The sequence below is a fragment of the Corapipo altera genome, unplaced genomic scaffold (assembly GCF_003945725.1).
Source record: "Corapipo altera isolate COAL_440 unplaced genomic scaffold, ASM394572v1 22, whole genome shotgun sequence".
In the NCBI taxonomy this organism is placed as follows: Eukaryota; Metazoa; Chordata; class Aves; order Passeriformes; family Pipridae; genus Corapipo; species Corapipo altera.
Window position 1 is genome coordinate 457,189 of NW_020884886.1, and position 20,305 is coordinate 477,493.

General features: G+C 37.0%; 1 protein-coding gene across 5 annotated transcripts in view; it reads left to right on the plus strand.

The window, feature by feature from the left end:
- The window catches only part of HTT (huntingtin), an 80,422-nt gene extending 60,117 nt beyond the window's left edge, over window positions 1-20,305 (plus strand). For all 5 annotated transcript variants that reach the window (XM_027642678.1, XM_027642679.1, XM_027642680.1 and 2 more), the window contains 19 exons: window positions 110-255; window positions 699-876; window positions 1,167-1,262; window positions 2,123-2,310; window positions 3,464-3,590; window positions 4,954-5,054; window positions 6,274-6,428; window positions 6,804-6,943; window positions 7,115-7,197; window positions 7,478-7,608; window positions 7,794-7,923; window positions 8,700-8,855; window positions 10,534-10,724; window positions 11,268-11,382; window positions 11,611-11,824; window positions 11,960-12,065; window positions 13,426-13,588; window positions 14,211-14,371; window positions 15,300-20,305. In XM_027642678.1, coding sequence (XP_027498479.1) covers window positions 110-255; window positions 699-876; window positions 1,167-1,262; window positions 2,123-2,310; window positions 3,464-3,590; window positions 4,954-5,054; window positions 6,274-6,428; window positions 6,804-6,943; window positions 7,115-7,197; window positions 7,478-7,608; window positions 7,794-7,923; window positions 8,700-8,855; window positions 10,534-10,724; window positions 11,268-11,382; window positions 11,611-11,824; window positions 11,960-12,065; window positions 13,426-13,588; window positions 14,211-14,371; window positions 15,300-15,513 — 2,795 coding nt within the window. In that variant the 3' untranslated portion in view covers window positions 15,514-20,305. The remainder of the gene's footprint in view (window positions 1-109; window positions 256-698; window positions 877-1,166; window positions 1,263-2,122; window positions 2,311-3,463; window positions 3,591-4,953; window positions 5,055-6,273; window positions 6,429-6,803; window positions 6,944-7,114; window positions 7,198-7,477; window positions 7,609-7,793; window positions 7,924-8,699; window positions 8,856-10,533; window positions 10,725-11,267; window positions 11,383-11,610; window positions 11,825-11,959; window positions 12,066-13,425; window positions 13,589-14,210; window positions 14,372-15,299) is intronic.

Consider the following 20,305-nt stretch of genomic DNA (forward strand, 5'->3'; position numbering starts at 1 on the left):
AAAAATATCAAGATATGTGACATAAAAGTGCTTATGAAATAATTCTGAAAAGCATTTATTGAAGGGAAAAAATTCAAACTGCTAGATTTCATCCAGTCTTATTTTATAGGAGATGAGGTGATGTATCAGTCTATGATGACACTTTGTCGTGCACTGGCTCAGTATTTGTTGTTACTCTCAAAACTACCAGTTGGTCTCCGTGTTCCTCCTGACAAAGAGGATGATATCCTGAAATTCGTAGTGATGTCAATAGAGGTAAGAAACTGCAGCATAACTGAAGATGTGATGAAATGTTGGGAGAGGGAATAACTTTGTCTTAAACTGATAACCACTGAGTAACTTTTGATGTGGGCAATTTTTTTGTCTTAATTGTAGAAATTTCTTCATTGGTCTTTTACCTGTGCTAGTAAATCACATTTGGCTTACGGGACAAGAGCAGCTTTTTACAAGGAGAGGTTGATGGAATGACCTTGGCATTTGGGAGAATGGGCTCTGCACTGATATTTGGGACACTGAATAAACAGTATATAGTGGTCATAATTTTCTTGCAATCTTGTAATCTTCTCTCAGGAAAAAAAATCCATACTATTTGCTAATAAAACTTTACATTTTGCTGAGTTAACAAAAAATTACCTTCAGTCAGAAGTTGTTCTGTTGTCAGAATTTGCTATTAACAGGAAACTTCTGTTTTTACACAGGCACTGTCATGGCATTTAATGCATGACCAGATTCCATTAAGTGTAGATCTTCAAGCTGGTCTGGATTGTTGCTGTCTGACACTACAGCAGCCTACTCTCTGGAATTTGCTGTCTTCTGCAGCTCATGCAACATATGCTTGCTCCTTAATTAATTGCATTAGATTTATCATAGAAGCAGGTGAGTGCAGTTTGAACAGCTAGGAGAAAATTTTGTTAATAAATTGTCAGTCATTGCTATCAAATGCTGGGTGAGGGTCTGGAATATTTCCTTTGAGTCCTTATTAATTATTTGTTTGACAAATTTATTTTTTACTACTTCAATTTCTCGTTTAAAGTTTTTTGTTTACTTTTGAACATCGCAGATGCCTTGGATATGTTAAACATTTGATTACTATGTGGTGTTGATTAGAAAACTTTAATATGAAGTATGCAATAGCTGTATCTTTCAAATATTTTTCTCAAATTCAGTTGCTGTGGAACCTGGTAATCAACTTCTTAGTCCTGAAAGAAAGAAGAATACTTCAAAACCTTTAAGTGATGGTGAAGTTGATTCAAATGTACTGAGTAAGTAAATGGTGAATTCCACTTTACCTTAAACTTTCACTGAAGAAATATTTGAAGGTACCCTTTCCATTACTATTATTTTTAACAATGAGAGTTCATCTGAGACCTTATTTGTATTTGGTAAATGTCTGTTAAATATAGGTTGACGTATTTTTGACAGGTACAGTTGCTTTTCCTTAGAAGGTAAACATTAATGCAGATGTTTCCTTTGGAGGATTGTTAGCTGTGCAGCATACTACAGACTGAGGTTTTCAAAGTGTTGTGGGATTTTAAAATTTCGTGTGGGAGAGGTAGAATTGTTAATATTTCTTCTGAAGAATGGCAGATTAATTATCTACCCTTGTACAGCATGGGAGCAACTATGTTGAGGTGAAGGTCAGGTCTACTCTGTGTGTGGACAGCAGTGTCCTCCATATCCAGCTGTGCTGGTATAGTAAGATATCACTTCCATCTACAAAAATTATCTGCTTCTCAGGTTTAGCATAGAGCCAGCTATGAGACTGTTTTCTCATAAAACAGATTCGTTTGGTCACTTTAAATTCACATCAATACTCTGTTCAGTGTGGCCTATTCTTGCTGGGGTTGGCAAGGGAGCTGCTTTGCTGACAGATCTCAGGTACTGGTGATCTCCAGCACTGAGACTGGCAAACAATGCAGGCCATTGCAGGGAGGGTTACAGGAGTACTCATCAACTAGCTGAAATATTCTAGAATATTTCTTTTTATGTGTCATGGTTGTGGTTTTGTTCTTTTTAGTTGACATACTCTTTTGTTAAGAATTCTTTGTTTTTCTATCTTTTTAAAAAAATTATGTCTTTTGAATAGATTCATAAAACTGAATTTCTTTCTCTCCCTACAAAGAAACCAAGCACATTACTGCAGCGTGTGACATGATAGCTGAGATGGTGGAATGCTTGCAGACTGTCTTGTCACTGGGGCACAAAAGAAACAGCAGTATCCCCGCCTTTCTTACTCCTGTCCTCAAGAACATCATCATCAGTTTAGCAAGGCTGCCTCTAGTGAATAGTTACACAAGAGTACCTCCCTTGGTATGTTTATGATGCTTTGTTTTCAGGACTTTCAAAGTTATTGAAAAACTTTGAAAACCAAACATGGGTGCTGCATCTCAAGTTCTCCATCAGTAGGACTTCGACCTTAAGTTAGTTTGATCAACCAGTTTGCCTTTTTGAACACTGAGTTGCAATGTTATAAAGATATCAAATAGGAGTTTACATTAGATTCACAGATTTGGTTAGCAGGGAGTGTAGATGCTCCTTACCTTCTTAGGTGAAAAATTATCTAGCTGGTAGTTTAAGAAAGAAAGAGCAAGAACTGGATGCTTTGTTAGGGCTTATATTTCATACTGCTTGGTGGTATAGCTTAACCTGGAAGAAGTGCAAAATCTACACTAATACCTTCTTTAACACACAACATTTTCTCTCTTGCTAAGCACCACAATCGTGCAATGGTGCTGAGGTGTCTGAACTAACTCAGGTTTTTGTGTGTGGTACTATACCCTGTATTGCATGCAAATACTTTTGGATTGGTATTACCATTCTTTCCTAAGTCATCTTGGGTCTTTTGGCTTATGTGACGTGGATTTGATTACCTCCATGTATTGTTACTACTGTGAAATGACTTTGTTTTAGTAAACTTCAAAACCATTACTGGAAACATGCTTATTAGGCAGAGCAAAAGGGAGTTTCCTGATATGTGCAAGGCCATTTCTCAGGCCTTTCTCTGTTTTTGAAGGGATGTCAAAGGAGATTTTTTCTGACTGAGAATTTTTTTGTCCACTCTTGGATGTATCTGTGCTTTCTCAGGTGTCAGTAGTATATGAAGTATTTTCCCTGAATTCCCTTTCAGCATATCTACACAATCTTAAGAGTCATCTGGCATTTAAATACTAAACTGAAATATGTGACAGGAACTTATTACTTTTATGTCCCAGCTTAGACCATAAGACTGAGTAGTTAATTAACTTTGAGAAACATGCTGAAAAAAACCCTAAAATTAAAAAAGCAGTGCAAAATGTCTAAAAACTGTATTAGATGTTGAAACTTTCTCAAAGTATTTTTGTATTTGGGGAATTACTTTATTTACTGATGTCTTGTTGTTTTTGAATGGTGCTTATATATTTAGAGTTGTCATGTAAATACTGTATCTGGTTTGTATAATTAAACTTTTATTATATTTCTTTAGGTGTGGAAATTAGGCTGGTCACCAAAGCCTGCAGGGGACTTTGGCACAGTTTTTCCTGAAATCCCAGTAGAATTTCTTCAAGAAAAAGAAATCTTTAAGGAGTTCATCTATCGCATTAATACACTTGGTATGTACAAAATTAAAAATTAATACACTTGGTTCTTATTGGGCATTTACCTGTGTTGTGAAGTTACTGAATAACTCTGTCTAGTACTGTTTGCTTACTTGTGTTGCTTATGTAGGAGACAGATAGTATACTTCAGAGCAGTTTAGTAATTGTACTGCAGTAATTCTTATATTTTGTTCAATGCAGGGAATAAATTATAGAAATAAAGCCAAAAATGAGTATAACTTCGATAGATAATTTCAAGGTGCTCTTGCAGAATGGCCACTTGTTTTCTGGAGCATACACTTGTCAGTATGTTTGAGAATATTTTGCTTCCCCCCACTTTTTTTCTATTAATATAAATAGAATTTAGTATATAAATAGAATTTAGTGCCAAACTCTCAACATTTAAAATGAGATGATGTGACTTTAAAGCTTCTGAATATGTTAAGGTTTGCTGAACGAGAGCAGTATGGCTTAAAAGTTCAAGTCTTTGTCAACAGATGGGACTGTCAAGGATAATGCATCAAATTTTCCATATGCTTACAGAAAGTCTTTGTGGTTTTTGGGTCCATCTATTCATCCCTCCTCCCAGTCTATGGGTTAATATTTTAGTGACTTGTGGTGTAACACTTTGATCACTATAATGTCTAAGATACCGTTCTCATTTTTGATTCTGTATAAATATCATTGCTATAAACTGCAAGGTATTATTCAGGAATCCTCTGCAGTCTTTTATAGGTAAAAATCTGGTTGGGAAAACTTTAAAAAGTGCTTGAATTTTAATGGACTATTTCTAGGCAACTTGGTCATTTTGCTTTAGGAATGAAGATTCCTTGGATTGTTATGGATTTCTCCATGACTTTGTCTTCTGTGAGAATTGGCCATGTTTCTGGATTATTTTTTGTGTTGTGAAAACCTGATAGATCTCACTGCTTTGAAAATTGGACAATCAAAGTAATATTTAAATGTCTATAAGCAATTTTAAATAATAATAGTAATGTGCAGAACTCCCTTCTAAGGACTTCATGGCTTTTAAAAGTAGAACAGTTTAAATTTCAGCTCTAGTGATAACACAGAATCACAGAATATGCTGAGTTGGAAGAGACCCACAAGGATCATCGAGTCCAACTGTTATCCCTGCACAGGACCATCTCCAGGAATCCCACCATGTGCCTGAGAGCATTGTTCAAAAGCTTCTTGAACTCTGTCAGGCTTGGTGCTTTGACCACTTCCCTGGGGAGCCTGTCCCATTACAAAAATGCCAAATCCAGTAGGAAATGGTATGAAACTAAATCTATGGAAATGATGTCCCATTTTTTTAATGCTGTTCCATGTTTATATTTGTACTGACATAAATGGCTGTCTTTGGGTGTTTCCATAGGATGGATCAGCCGTACTCAGTTTGAAGAGACTTGGGCTACTTTGCTTGGTGTGCTCGTAACTCAGCCTATTGTAATGGATCAAGAGGAGAACCAGCAAGAGGTAATGTCATTCACTGAGTTTTTTAAATTCAATTTTACTTAAACTAAGAACAATGTTTCTACTAATAAAACTGTAGAGCAGAAAAGAAGTGACTGAAACTAAGACATTTTTTCTGTTTTGTATTTCCTTGTGAGTTCACATTTCCCTGTGAGTTCAGACACATCCATCTTATGGCTTAAAGCTTCTGCAAGCATGTAAAGAGTTTGGAAAAAAAGCTGTTTCGACTCTATATTAGTACATCATTCAACACAGTTCAAAGTTTGCTAGATTAGATGTTTGGCTTTAGGCACAAAAGGATCTCTAAAAACTTTGAGAGAGACAATGTGTGAGAGAACTGTGCCTTTAGGAAATATACTCGTTAACTGTAACTAATATGTATTACTGCAATTACCTGTGCTATCTAATAATCAAACTTCAAGGGGAGTTTCTTTGGTAAGATTTTTTTTCTAAGATTCTTGACTAGAAATTAACTGACCTGGAGATGTGTCTCACTCCCAGTTGTAGACTGTATATTAGATATTTGGGCTTCTAACTCAGGAAAGCATTCAAAATTCAGTGGAGGGCATTTAGGGATCAGAGCTGAAGGAATTTATAGCAAAATTCATGTCCAATTTATATACCAAAATATATGTATCTATGTATTTATATACCAATTTCTATACCAAAATATTCATGTCCAAAGAAGGGCAACAAAGCTGTGAAAGGTCTAGAGCACATGTCTTATGAGGAGCAGCTGAGGGAGCTGGGAGTGTTTAGTTGGGAGGAGGCTGAGGGGGAACCTCAATGCTCTCCACAACTACCTGAAAGGAGGTTGTTGTAGGGGTTTTTTAAGTTGAACATTTGTTACCATCTTACAGTCTCTTTTGTGGTCTGATGCTTTGTTTCACCAAGTAACTAATGGGTAGCTGCAAAGAAAGAAGCTAAAAACTTGAAAAGTTCCAAAATGGACATCTTGAGGTTTCAGTGCTGTTGGGATAAGACAGGATGCATGCAGAGTAGCTGATGAGATGGAAGGATATGTTCCTGCTGCAGTCAGTGCTTTGTGTGCACTGTTTATGTCAGATAGATTTCTGGATGGGAAGATGACTAGATGTCAGGCTGATTAATGGTAATTTAGTGAAAGGTGACAAACTGATATTCAGGGCTTTCGGGTTTTTTGTTTGGTTGGTTGTTTTGGATTTTTTTGTACAATTCAAATCACAGTGAGTTCATTTTACAGGAAGATACAGAGAGGACCCAAATTAATGTTCTTGCAGTACAAGCCATAACCTCCCTGGTGCTGAGTGCAATGACAATACCTGTTGCAGGCAATCCAGCAGTCAGTTGTTTGGAACAACAGCCCCGCAACAAAGCTTTAAAAGCTCTGGACACAAGGTATGTTTTTTACTTGTTTTCAAATGCATACAATTTGTGATTAACACTTAGTTACAATTGTTTAGTCAAGCTGCAGCAAAAATATGTACACTCTATTTTCTAAGCAAGAGTATATATAGATGGGTCTATTTACATAGAAGTTACATGGACTGAGCATCATGAACCTACTGAGTTAAAAGACTATCTGAAAAAGATAATTTCTTATTAAAATCCAGCAAGCAGTGTGCAGAATGTATTTCTCAACACTTTTCAGTTTTAGCATCCCTAATAATGGAAAAAAGCACAGGCACATAACGTTGCAGAGTAAGCCAGTCAGACTTGCACAAAAATGTTAAAGGAAAAATCTGCTTAAATTGATTTCTATTGACCTTTCAGGTTTGGGAGGAAGCTAAGTGTTATCAGGGGAATTGTTGAGCAGGAAATCCAAGCAATGGTATCCAAGAGAGATAATATTGCTACTCATCACTTATACCAAGCTTGGGACCCTGTTCCATCACTTTCTCCTGCTACTACAGGTAAGTTCTTGTGGGAGGGAGGGAAAGGGATGAGTGAATTTCTTTTACAAATAAATGGAAAAGATACTCTTAGGAAAATTTATTTGAAATCCAGTTTGTAGAAAATGAAGCAATTTTCACATCTACTTTGTTATGCACTTCTAAAAGAATTCATCTTGTGTTTTGTTGAAGGTGCTCTTATCAGCCATGAAAAGCTCTTACTGCAGATCAATACTGAACGAGAAATAGGAGATATGGATTATAAACTGGGACAGGTTTGTTAAAAGCTCAACTTTGAACTTGACTTTTATGATATTTCTTCCAGTTTGTAAAAAATTAGTTGAGGGATTGTTTAATGTCAAATAGAAACTAAGAGCTCTGAGTGATGCAGGGTAGGTAGATCATAACTGGCTGTCTCTTCTCAGCCAGAATACTGTGTGTTGCCTGTCATTTAAAGGAAAAATTTATCAGGCTTTAAGATTTTTCTACTCTGACTGTGGGGGTGTTAAATGTGCTTCTCTGTTATTTGTTTTTCTCTTTTGTTTATGTTGCAAGGTCTCTATACACTCCATATGGTTGGGAAATAATATCACTCCACTGAGAGAAGAAGAGTGGGGTGAGGATGAAGAAGATGAGAATGACGTACCTGCTCCTTCCTCTCCACCAACCTCTCCTATAAACACCAGGTGTCTTATTTTCTTCTTGTCTTTTCTTTCCTTTGACTTATTAATAATCTTTTATCTCTTCATGTTGAGTTCAATAAGCTGCCTTTATAAATTGAGTGCTGGTAAATAACTGTATTATTTCAAATCAAGTATTTTGGCAGGACCTAAGAATAGCCATTTTAACACTTGTTTATTGTGCCTTGCAGGAAACACAGGGCTGGTGTAGATATACATTCTTGCTCTCAGTTCTTGCTTGAACTGTACAGTCAGTGGATATTGCCATCAAACCCTAGCAAGAGAACACCAGTTATTTTGATCAGTGAAGTGGTGCGATCAGTAAGTCCAAATTATTATTCAGAGTCATAATTGAGTATATGTTACCAAGTATTTGGAGCTAAGCAGCTTTTGTACAGCATCTTTTAATGTATGGAACACACTGAATTTTCCTGCAGTGCTATTGTATGGGCTGTACAGAAATATAATTTGAGCAACTACAACATTATACTGATTTAAGCTCTATAAGCACCTGGATTTCATGTTCTGCTGCTACATTACAAATACTTTATCGTTACTTTATGATAATCAGTATTTTACTTGACTGCTTGCTAAAACAAGATTTTGTTATCCTAATCCTTTGTAAGAAAATGAAGATGAAACAATAGTGTATTAGAGAATTAAATTGACTGTTGAAGTGTAGAAGCAAAACTAAAGAACACAGGTGTGAAATGTGTCTTGATAGCCATTATTCACTATCATAAAAGACTTAAAATTAAACTATCCTTGCAAAAAAAAGTATATATTGAGTGGTTTAGAGTGGTTTAGTGCATTGTAAATGGCAATGTTTGTTCATTTCTCAGAATTACTTAGCGGATTTGATTTTGTAAACCTTTTGGAAAAAAAGGACAATTTGGAGGTAATTGTTGTCCAAAATGAATGGTGGAATTAATTCTGGACAACAACAGTTGATAGTTATTTCAGACACTTAGATAAATATTTACACATTTAATGGATAAAGAGAGGAATCTTTTGCTTGCAATTATAACAGAAGGGAGAGTCAATTTTTGGCTGTCTGCTAATGAGCTTTTTTATTTTCCATTTTAATTTCTGTACAGCTTCTGGCAGTATCAGACTTGTTTACAGAAAGGAATCAGTTTGAGATGATGTATACAACATTGACAGAGTTGAGAAAGGTGCATCCATCAGAAGATGAGATTCTTGTACAGTATTTGATACCAGCTACCTGTAAAGCTGCTGCTGTTCTGGGAATGGTAAGAAATTCTCATGAAAGTTTATTGCAAATTCCTGAGTGTCTGGGTAATTCATTCTTAGCTTCTGCTGCAAAGTCTGGTGTGTATTTGGTAAGAGTGGTTTGTCTGTAAGAGTACCCCTTAGCTGATCTGCATGGCTGTAAGAGGTAATAGGATAATTATTCTGGGCTTTCAGAGATTGCAAACAGAAAGGGGGTTTGGCTTGAGATTTTTTTGAGGTTTGAGCATAATTTAATGTGCTTTTTGGTTTGTCTCACTTAGTTCAGTGTTACCTTTGCCCTGGACTCCTCATTTGTCACATTTCAGGCCAGAATTGAGGACTTGTGGAACAGCTTTTGCTAGATTTGTATTGCGGATGAATGGCTGTAATCTCATGGGAGGCTGGGACACTGCATTTAATGAATATGTAGCCAGATAGTCAGATATCCCTTTTCTTTCCCTCACTCTTCCCTACATTGCATCATTCTGTTTTTAAATGTGTAGACCAGAGGTATTTTCCAATGGACATTTCAGAGTGGAATTATTTAGGAAAAATAATTACAAATTCTTTTGGAAGAAGTTAGCATTTCTAGAAACTCTGAGACTAATACAAAGCTATCTGGGTAATAGTGATAAGAGAAGTTTTGAAAGACTTTTGGAATAGAGCTTCCAGTAGCTATTGTAGCAGCGACTGCTCAAGGGAAGGCTGTGAAAGTGATGGCAAACATACAGAAAGTTTTACAGATCAGCTTATTCTGACTAGGCTGTAATTTCCCACTCAGTGAACTAATAGCACCTTCTTACAAGCAAACAGCTGAATATAACAGCTTAGTAGGAGTAAAAAAAACCTAGTTAATTCCATCAGGAGTTACTTGTCCTGTGCTCAGTTGTGTAGAAAATCCACTTAAAAAGAGCAACGAGAGAGCACACACTGTAAAAGTGTCCTGTATCTTAGATAATTCATGAATACAGGGACAAGGTGAAGTAAAGAATTTCTACTAAATACTTAGATTGTAAGAAAAAGACTTTTCTAAACTAACAGTTCAGAATAGATTTTGCATATGCCAGTAAATTGTAATTTAATAACAGGGAGTGAAGTATCTAATACCTGTTTGGTGTTTGAATACTAAACATAGAATTGTAGAATCATTTAGGTTGGAAAAGACACTTAAGATCATTGGGTTTAACTGCTAACACTCCCAAGTCCATCACTAAACAATATCCCTAAAGATGGAGCTTAAGGAGGCTCAGGGGAGACCTTACTGCTCTCTACAACTTCCTGAAAGGTTATAGCAAGGTTGGGGGTCGGCCTCTTTGCTCAGACTGCTAGTGACAGGACAAGAGGAATTGGCCTCAAGTTGTGCTAGGAGAGGTTTAGATTGGGCTTTGGCTGTTAGGAAGAATTTCCTCTCTGAAAGGGTTGTCAAGCATTGGAATGCAAGCGGTGGAGTCACCGTCCCTGGAAGTGTTCAAGAAACAACTCACAAAGTAACATCAGTTTACTAGTTAATCTGCAAATCATCTCTTATCTGATTGCATTAGTCTTGTGACATTTGATTCAAAGTAGTTTTAAGCCAGGTTCTGGTTTATACCCTATTTTTTGCTCTTTAATTTGTTCCAAGTATTGCCAAATGGCAGGACTTGCCAATATTTTGAACCAGTGTTGACTTCTAATGAATACTCTTGTTGGATGTATTAGGATAAAGCTGTGGCTGAACCAGTAAGTCGACTGCTGGAATCAACCCTAAGAAGCACCCATATGCCAAGTCGGATTGGAGCTCTGCATGGAATTCTTTATATCCTTGAGTGTGACTTGCTTGATGAGACAGCAAAGCAACTCATTCCAATTATCAGCGAGTATCTGCTCTCCAATTTGAGAGGAGTAGCACAGTAAGACTCTTTCCCCCTTCCCCCCTGGCTCCAAACTGTTGCATGTTTGTGTGAAGAAAAGGGCTCTCTGTTTGCAGTTGTCAGTACATTTTAGAGCAGGCCGTTGTATCAAGCAGGTTTTGGTATTTTCTTTGAAAATATCATCCAATTTTGCATTTAATTTACAGAGCAAAATGATACTTGGGGGTGAGAAAACATAGTTCAGGCTTTTGTCTCTTTGGTAAATCGTGTTCCTTAAACCTCATTTTTCTGTCAAAAGGCACACTCATGGAGTAAGACTTGCAGGATCAGTAATGAAGTTTATTTCTCCTAAACAGGTCAGGCAATGATAACTTCTGATTATGTGGCCTGACAATTTCTTGCATTGCACTGGATTTTCATGATAAGCTGTGTTCTCTTATGACATCTTGGTGATACTTTTTGAGATTTTAAAAATGGCATCAATTTAATGTGCAAAAATACTGTGTTTCTAGGAATTGTTTATAGTGTCTCTGTGACCTAGGCAACTTTGATGTGACCACTGGTGTTTTTGCTTATTTACAGTTGTGTGAATATCCATAACCAACAGCACATCTTGGTAATGTGTGCAGCTGCTTTCTATTTGATTGAGAATTACCCACTTGATGTAGGGCCTGAATTCTCTGCAGGAATTATCCAGGTATGTTGTGATGCCTCCAATCACAGGTGTTCATGTAACCTAGGATCACCAACTAGCAGTCTTTTAACACTTGATTACTTGATTGTGGTATAGGTATGCTTTTGGGCTTACCTTCATCAGTTCTTCTTAATACCTGATGCCATGCCATACTAGTTCCAGTGGTATGGTGCTAGAAGATGACCTAAATACACCTCAAAACCAGGCAGTTGTCTTTTTGCTTTATTTCAGATGTGTGGAGTCATGGTGTCTGGAAGTGATGAATCAACACCATCCATTATTTATCATTGTGTCCTGAGAGGATTAGAACGACTCCTCCTTTCAGAGCAACTTTCTAGGCTGGATAGTGAATCACTGGTTAAACTGAGTGTTGACAGGGTGAATGTGCAGAGCCCCCACAGAGCAATGGCAGCCCTTGGATTAATGCTGACTTGCATGTACACAGGTATTCACTTTTTCATGTGCTGAGAGACTGCCTTACTAACAGTGCTAATTTTTTCAATTTATTGTTGTTACCAGGAGTAAAAAGGGTCTTGTTTTAACATTCACGGTGAATTTGTAACAAATTGTTTTGGTTTAGGAAAGGAAAAAATCAGCCCCAGTCGTATCACGGATGCAAATCCTGGTGCTCCTGACAGTGAATCTGTGATCGTAGCTATGGAACGAGTGTCTGTCCTTTTTGATAGGTAAGAGAATAAAACATGTAAGTGGGGCACTGGGAGGGAAATGATTGTGTTCATCACTGTGTGGTCACTTCTCTATTTGACAGTTCTCATATTTAATTAATGATGTTTCTCTACTTACTATTGCTTAACAGTTACCCTCCTAGTATACACAGTAACACTGATGGAATTGCTGAAGGCAGCACAAATGTACAGGAATGTAAATGAAAAACAGACATGTCCTAACTGATACTGTGTGTTGAACAAACCATAATACTTCATAAATGTATTTTCAGCTCCCTTCAGGTCAAACTCTTAAGTGCTTTTCAGGATGTCTTCTACATAATCAAGGATATAAATCCAGTTTACAGGAAATAATCTTTCAAACCACCCTAAGAGTTTAAAACTTTTTTCCCCTTCCCCCACCCAGGGGTTGCTCTTTCCAAGGCTGTTAAGTAATTGCAGTGGAAGGGTACAGTAAAACTTCTGCATTCACATGGAACTCATTAAAGGAAACATTTCAAAACCCCTGTTTTGATCTGACAATCTCAAGCTGTCTTAAGTGAGTATAGCATGTTAGATTTTGTGTAGTAGTTTGTGGGTAATGGTTTACATTTTTTCAAGTGTTCAGTGGTTTTTCCATAAAAACTGGATGAGGGTTTCACTTCTGTACTCAGTGAGAGAAGAACTAGAGCAATGCTTGAGTGCCTTTGAAAATATTACTCTGAAGAGGCAGCAAAACAAATGTGAATACTACAAGCAGAAACTAACTTTGGCAGGGAAGAATCACATGATGGTAACTTAATCTTGACATATCAACAGATGCAGCCTTTATTAGAAAGACTTTCCAATCAGTGTTATTTAAGCAAAATTGGCTGTAAGTTGGAATATCTTTTCCCCTCTTTACAGAGCAGCACAACTTGCTTTTCTTGTTTGGTGTATTGGTCATTCTGACCGTGAATAAAAAATGCAAAGATGTTATGAGTGGAAATTAGTATTCTCCTTATAAATGGTCTTTTCTCTCATACCTAGGAGTAGTGATCTCCCTGTCCTTTTTTGTTCTTGTTTGGATTTTTCAGCATTCCTATTGCTAAGTCTCATCTCTCATGCAATTCCAGACCTTCAAAAAATGTGACTATTTAAAAAAAAAAAGTGGGGAGTGTAGGGGGAAGGACATACCTGTAACAACTTCTGATAGCTTTGATAGACCTCTTTGAGTAGTGTGTTACTAAGATTACATGAAGATTTGGATCCATCAGTGTTGAGAACTTGCCTATGTACAGATGAAAGTAAAATGTTCTTTCTATTGCCAATTAAACTGGAATGGAACAAGATATGTCCTGGAATTCAGTCATAAAATATTTTCTTTTTTATTATTTTTCAGGATCAGGAAGGGATTTCCTTTTGAAGCTAGAGTAGTGGCTCGGATCCTTCCACAGTTCCTTGATGATTTTTTTCCCCCACAAGATGTAATGAATAAAGTTATTGGAGAATTTCTGTCCAATCAACAGCCATACCCACAATTCATGGCAACAGTAGTTTATAAGGTAGTATTGATACATTTATTTTTCTTCTTAAATGTTTCAGAAGATTTCAAATAACAGTTCAGTCTAAGGGGCAAATACCAATTTTGTTAATTAAATCTAACAAACCAGTTGCAGTGTTTGAGCTGTATGTCTGTGAGGTTTGTCTTCCAGACAGCATGGAGGGCTAGAATCCCCATGTCACCTGGAAGCCAAAGCCCATACCAATACAGTTCAATCAGTGATAATGAGAAAATAAAGAGAAAATTAGTATTTCTGATCAGAGTGTCGATCTCAGGGAGCCATCCCAGGTCATCTGACCTTGTGAACCCAACAGTGAAACCCCTGTGGGCTCAGTTGGGCTTCTGTGTGTTTTGTTTTTCTGCACTTACTGGACTCATGCATCACTGGAGAGTGCATGTGTTCACCACATTTGATCTGTAAAAACAGGCACCAGACAAGTCTTGCACTTCTCTATGATTACTTCAGTTTGGCACATGTGTCATGAGTTCACAAATTCTTCAGACTCAGAGTTGTCTCCAGGAATCTGGTTTGTGAACCTCAGAGCTTTGTAGCTGGAGAGAACCTTTAAAAGAGAAACTAAACTTTTTCCCATGACTTAATTCTTGTATGCAATATTTTGCAGGTATTCCAGACTCTGCATAGCACTGGACAGTCCTCAATGGTCCGTGACTGGGTGATGCTCTCTCTCTCTAACTTCACGCAAAGAACACCCGTGGCAATGGCAATGTGGAGTCTTTCCTGTTTTTTTGTCAGTGCTTCCACCAGTCAATGGATTTCAGCAATGTATCCTAAAAAGACTGAAAGTGTGCCATTTCTAGGTAATAACAGTGATTCTGTAAAGCACATTGATAGCCTTGAAAGATAAGAGTACACAAAAAAGGCAGTTTTACTGCAGTTAGTAGTGGTGTATATTGCTTTGTGCTGTTGTACCTCAGGTATGAAGGGAAAAAAAGAAGTTCTAAAGAGATTAGAAGAACAAAGTTATCTAAAGCTGCTGCTTTAAGATCTGTTCCTTGTGAGTATGCAAGATGATTGGGAAAGTCCTTACTTTGAAGGACTTTTTAAAAACTTCACCAAGATAGCACTGCTGTGACCTTTAAAAGCTTTGCTTTATATTCATTCTGCAAGATAAAATGTATTTTTAAAAAAGGAAAAAAGTTAGCAAACTCAAACTCAAGAAAATTATCCTCTATATACAAACTGTATTTTGCAAGTGTCCCCCTGGCTGTGCACTGCAGTATGAGTAAGCATTGGCCAAAATAAATTGGAACAGCCAAAAGGCATACATAGGGGGTATTAGTGCTGGGTTTATTTAAAAACAAACAAACCCCTCAAACAAACAGAAAAATAACTGTTGTGTTTCGTGACCAGATGAAAAAGTGGCCATTTGTCATGTTTGAAACTTCCTAATGACTCTCAATCTCAGCAGTGCTCTTTGGCTCTCAGCAGTGGCTGATTGCATTGTTTGCTCCAATGGATAAAGAAAACTACTGCTAGATTGAAATGAATTTCTGGGGATTAGAAATCGCATGATGTTAATGAAGGAATTAGATTAATGTAGTAGCAGTTGAATTGCTAGATGATAGTATTTTGCACTTGAACATTGTTGGTGAACTCAAAAATAAACCATGTTATTGCAGAACGGTTTTAAAACTGCTACACCAAAAGATGAGCAACCTCTGTCATATTATGACCTTAACTTATATTTCAGTCTTCCACATATTATCAGCAGAATGGGAAAATCAGAGCAAGTGGATGTTAACATCTTCTGTTTGGTGGCCATAGACTTCTACCGACATCAGATAGATGAAGAATTAGATCGGAGAGCCTTTCAGTCGGTGTTTGAGGTGGTGGCATCTCCAGGAACCCCATATCATCGCCTACTAAGTTGTTTGCAAAATGTGCACAAAGTCACAGCATGTTGAGCACCCTGATGTGTAGTGGAACTGCATGACTAGCGTTGGAATATGAATTATGGGGAATGCGAGATCAAGAAAATATCTGGGGTTGCATTTGTGATAATGTGATAAATATGGACCTGTCAGTTTTACTTGCAGCACGCACGAACAAGTGCTCTGCAGCGCTGGAAATCACCTGAGAGGTCTAGTGTAGTTCTCGTTGACACCAGGCACCTGTGAGTGGAAAGAAGTATGTCAGTGTTTTGCAAGTGGTGTTTGGGACTAACCTGAGACACACATAGTAGCTGTAAATACGAGCAAGTACCACATGCAAGGTAACTGGTATTCCTCTTCTTCCAGTGTTCAGCTGAAGCCACTGTGGTGCAGCCGGTAAGACACTGACAGACTGTTACTGCTGCAGTCATTAGCCAACTTCATAGTTTTACGTCCCTGTATATACTGTTGTGTAGTACAGAATAGAAATTGTTTCCTAATGTCTCTCCCAAACAAGGAAAAGAGAAAACGGCTTTTATGATTTGCACCTCCAGCATGTGATTTCTCTCTCTGGACTTTCTGATATCCAGTGGTGTATGTGTTGGTGATATCGGAGATATAGTGCACATACGTAACCACACATTTTTCTTTTTTCTTCTCAGGATTTAAAATTTGAGTACGGTATATCAGTGAAAGAAATTTTAACTTAAATATTTCTATATTATGTACAGTATGTAAAATTGTAAGATGTGTCGTGCATGAGCTGTGCTGTAATTGGAGATGAACAGAAGCCATGCTACTGAATGTCTTGACATCTGTATTGTCCTCATTTTTTTTCCCTTTGCTTGAATTCATGTTCCTTTTGGAAATCCATCTTAATGTACAGATTACATCTTGTTTTGCATCTCACTTTTTCTCAAAGTGCTTTAAAACTGGAATATGTTGATTAATTTGTCTTGAGAAACTGTACTAAGGAGGCATTCTTGTGATCCATTTTACTATAGCTTCTTTTGAATTCTTTTATTTTGAGACATAATGGTAAAAAAGAGGACTAGTTACTCTGGATCAAACTTTAAATACTTAAGAAACTGCTCTTATTTGCTGCACGGCATTAAGAGACAAAATGGTGCAAGCTCCCCAGTAGTCAACAACTGTTTGACCTTTCCTAACTGAGACCATGGAGTCACCTGGATTCAAACCACTCTCATGTAAACAAATTTTTGATGGCAGTTAAGAATCAGAAGGCTGCTGTGGTCTATTTGGGGACTGGCTAAAGTGTTAAATTACACAACCTCTTTTATTACCTGTTGTATACATAATGCTTTAGACACAAACAGTACAAATATCCATGAATTTCAGGACACTACACAGGGCCAGATTTAGGTTTTACTCACCACCCAGGGAATGCCATTGATTCCTAAGCTTTACATGAGGAAATCTAGCACAGCATTTGTCTTTAGTTGTATTTGTTGTCATTCTTTCATTATAGAGAAATGATACCTTGGTTCTCAGTCAGATCCTACATGTAATCTCTCTTCATTTCCTTATCACACCTTTTGGTGACACTTGGAAAAATGAGATAGTGTTGTCAGGAGGAGCATGTACTGTATGTATTTCTGTATATAATGTATATGTTGAAATTATACACATGTGACAACATTTAATGTATACAGATGTGTATATTTGTATTTATTAAACCCATGTATTTAAACTAATTCCAATCTAGACCAAAAATTGTTGCTTCTGCCCATAAATTGATTACAAAGGAATTGTCCGCTGGTGTCACTTCCTTTTAGAAACTGGTAGAGGAAATTGATAGTGTGGGCAGTAGAAACAACTGTAGATGTTGCTGTATTTAGCTCTCTACAGATCTTACTATCTAGAGCAATTATTTCCACCCTTAGTTGGGTTACTCTTCTTTCTTGGGCCACAGCACTGTGGTGATTTTTAAAGAAACTGAACAGGATTTCAGAAAAAGGTTTAATAAAATAGATACTGTTTGAAAGTTTTTGAGTTATATTGGAAATTATCTTAATTCTGATAAAAGTCTAATTCCAGGCAGTGAGATATAATGCCCTGTGTTTTCATTAAGGGGTAGTATAGATCACGCTTCCCTTTTGTAACCATCAGTAATCGTTTTGTACTGTAAACCCACACACCAGTCAGTTTTTGTATGATATATAGTTTAAGTGAAGATATTTTTGTAAGCTATTTTCCAAAATTTAAAACAGATTTTAATATATTTTTTAAGCATCAAGTTAGTCATATTCTCACCGTATAACAGTATATGTTGTGTTACAAAACTGTTAAATTCTTCATAATTTTAAGCTCCTCATGATTAACACAGACTAGCTGGTTACTTTACCTTGGGATCAGGGAGCTAGACCCTTTATGAAACTTTTCAAACCAGTTTGGGACTTGCCATAGAATCTTTCCAACCACTGAAGAAATACATTGAAGTCAGCATGGCTGGATGAAAAACATTAGTTGTGGCAGGCTCCCTTTCCTCAAATGCCCATTGCCAGCCTTAGAGCAAATATTTGCATTACCTGTTTCAAGACAAGCTCTAGAGCTGATGCAGTCAGTTCTAACCTCACACAGATTTATTGGTAGTAATGACTTCATCTGTTTTAACCTCTCTTGGAGATTTGTCTTAGTATATACACCTCCTGTAACATGTCCTAAGTGTCTAAAGAGGGGCACCTCCTCATAGGAAATTCTCTGTGACCTGAAGGGAATGTAGCTTAAGGGTCTTCCTAGTGTGCAAACACACTCTGGTAGTGCTTGAGTTCTAACATTTCACTGCAGCACACTTCCCTGTCCACTTCCCAGACATGCTTGCCTCACCCTCATTTCTTTTGGAGTGAAATCATATTCAAAATCACTCCTTTCTGCTTTTAGTGACAAGAGGTGTGTGATAGGGGCAGTAGCAGCACAACAGTGGCCACATAGAGATACCGATGTTGGGTTTAAAGGAAATAAATATATTGCTTGTCCCTTGAGATTGACTTAATGCGAGATTTTATTTCACAGAATGTTTTTAACTTGCTGTAGACAGAAAGCTAATTCTGAAAAATCAGGCTGTTTATTTTTTCATTGATAGCAGGGTAGAAGTGTGTTTGGGCTTAAGACATACATTTGGTATTCTGGCTAAACAAAGCAAACAGCATCTTTAATGTGCTTTGCAGTGAAACTGGCTTTTTTGCAGCCTTACAAGATGAGAGGTGTGGCAGGACAGGGAGCATACTTGAGACAGATTAATGTTTAAAACTTCATTTACAATTCAGTTGTCAAAGAACTTACTTTACTAAATCTATAACGTGGCCCTCCTCTAAGAACACCATATGCCAGCCAACTTGTTATAAATAGTTTTTGGGCCAGCTACCCACTGGCCCATTAAATAAAGTTTGATTTGTGTTTCATTTCAGCGTGCCCTCTCCCTTGCACTGAGTGCAAGAGTGAGGAGTTGGAAACTACAACCCATTGTAAACCAGTTTTATTTGCAGGATTCAAAGTTTTCTTTACTATTTATGTTCTTTTCCAGTTGAAATTGAATGTGAGTTTATTTAAATCTTTTCTAAAGTGTATACTCAGATGTCAGTTCTTGCCCAAAGCATCTAGTAAATGATTGTGTGTTACTTTTGCTTTGGTAGGAATGCCTTCTCAGCACCAAGACATTGCTTGTTTCTTAACCAGCAGCAGCATTCTGAAAGCACTGAGTAATGAGTGAACAGGTTCAGATCAAATGAAGGGAGGAACAAGTGGAACCTTTTGGGTTAAAAGTAATTTGTTGATATTTAGTAGATTTGCCTTAACAGCATTCTGTCTCACCATTCTTCTTTTTCAGTGGCTGTTAACTATATAGGAGGTTGTGTCAAAAATACTGCAAAGACAGTTCTCCAAGAGCAGCAGACCTTGTTTGTCTTAAGATTTTGTGGAGCTGTCAGGGCTAAGCATTTATGCTTCCTAAATAAAAGAAATTTGAGGGTATAATGAGCAATAAATATAGCAATAAGCAGTTTAATTAAATTCAGTCATTCGGGATCTTACCCTGTGGTTGAAAGGGATAGGGTGGGAGAAGATGGGGAACTGATTGAGTACATTCATTGCATAGATCAGAATTTTTCCATGTACAATCCCAACTAAACTTTCTACTAAAGGTTAGAAATCAACAAAGTGACAATGGTAGGTGCTTTGCTCTTTTAAAACAAATTTGATTGTAAGGATACAGCTGATGAAAGTTATAAGAGAGCAAAGTACTTTGCTAGTTTTTAGGTAGTTTAAGTATTCTAAAGTGAAAACAAGCTGCTGTAAAAACTAGAGAGTAAGCAATGTAGCAAAATTTTGGGGTAATTCATTATGTTAATTTTACCTAATACTAAGATTTTGGGTGAACTCTTTGTGCTTGCTACCTAAATATTCATTAAAAATCTTGAGACTCCCACAGTCATACCCAGGAGAGCTTCTATTGTATATCAAGTTTTAGCTGTATTCAAGTAACTGGGTATAAATGCTGCAGAACATTTGTGAAGCATGTGCTGCTTTTTGTCATGTGCATTTTGTGTGAGCTTATCATTCCCATCAGTCCGTGTATACACACCAGCAAGTTGGATAAACTTGACAAGGATAAGGTAACGCACCCTGTGGTGGTGTTTAGTTTGAGGGCAATGATGAGCAAAAGTTTGGAGCCCCAACCTGAAAAGAAATTGTACTCTAGGGAAAAGGAAAGCATATAATTTTAGATGTATGTTTAAGTTTAAAAAAAAAAATGCTGAAAATACTGCACATTGAAACTAAAAGAAAAAAATAAAATATAACTATTACT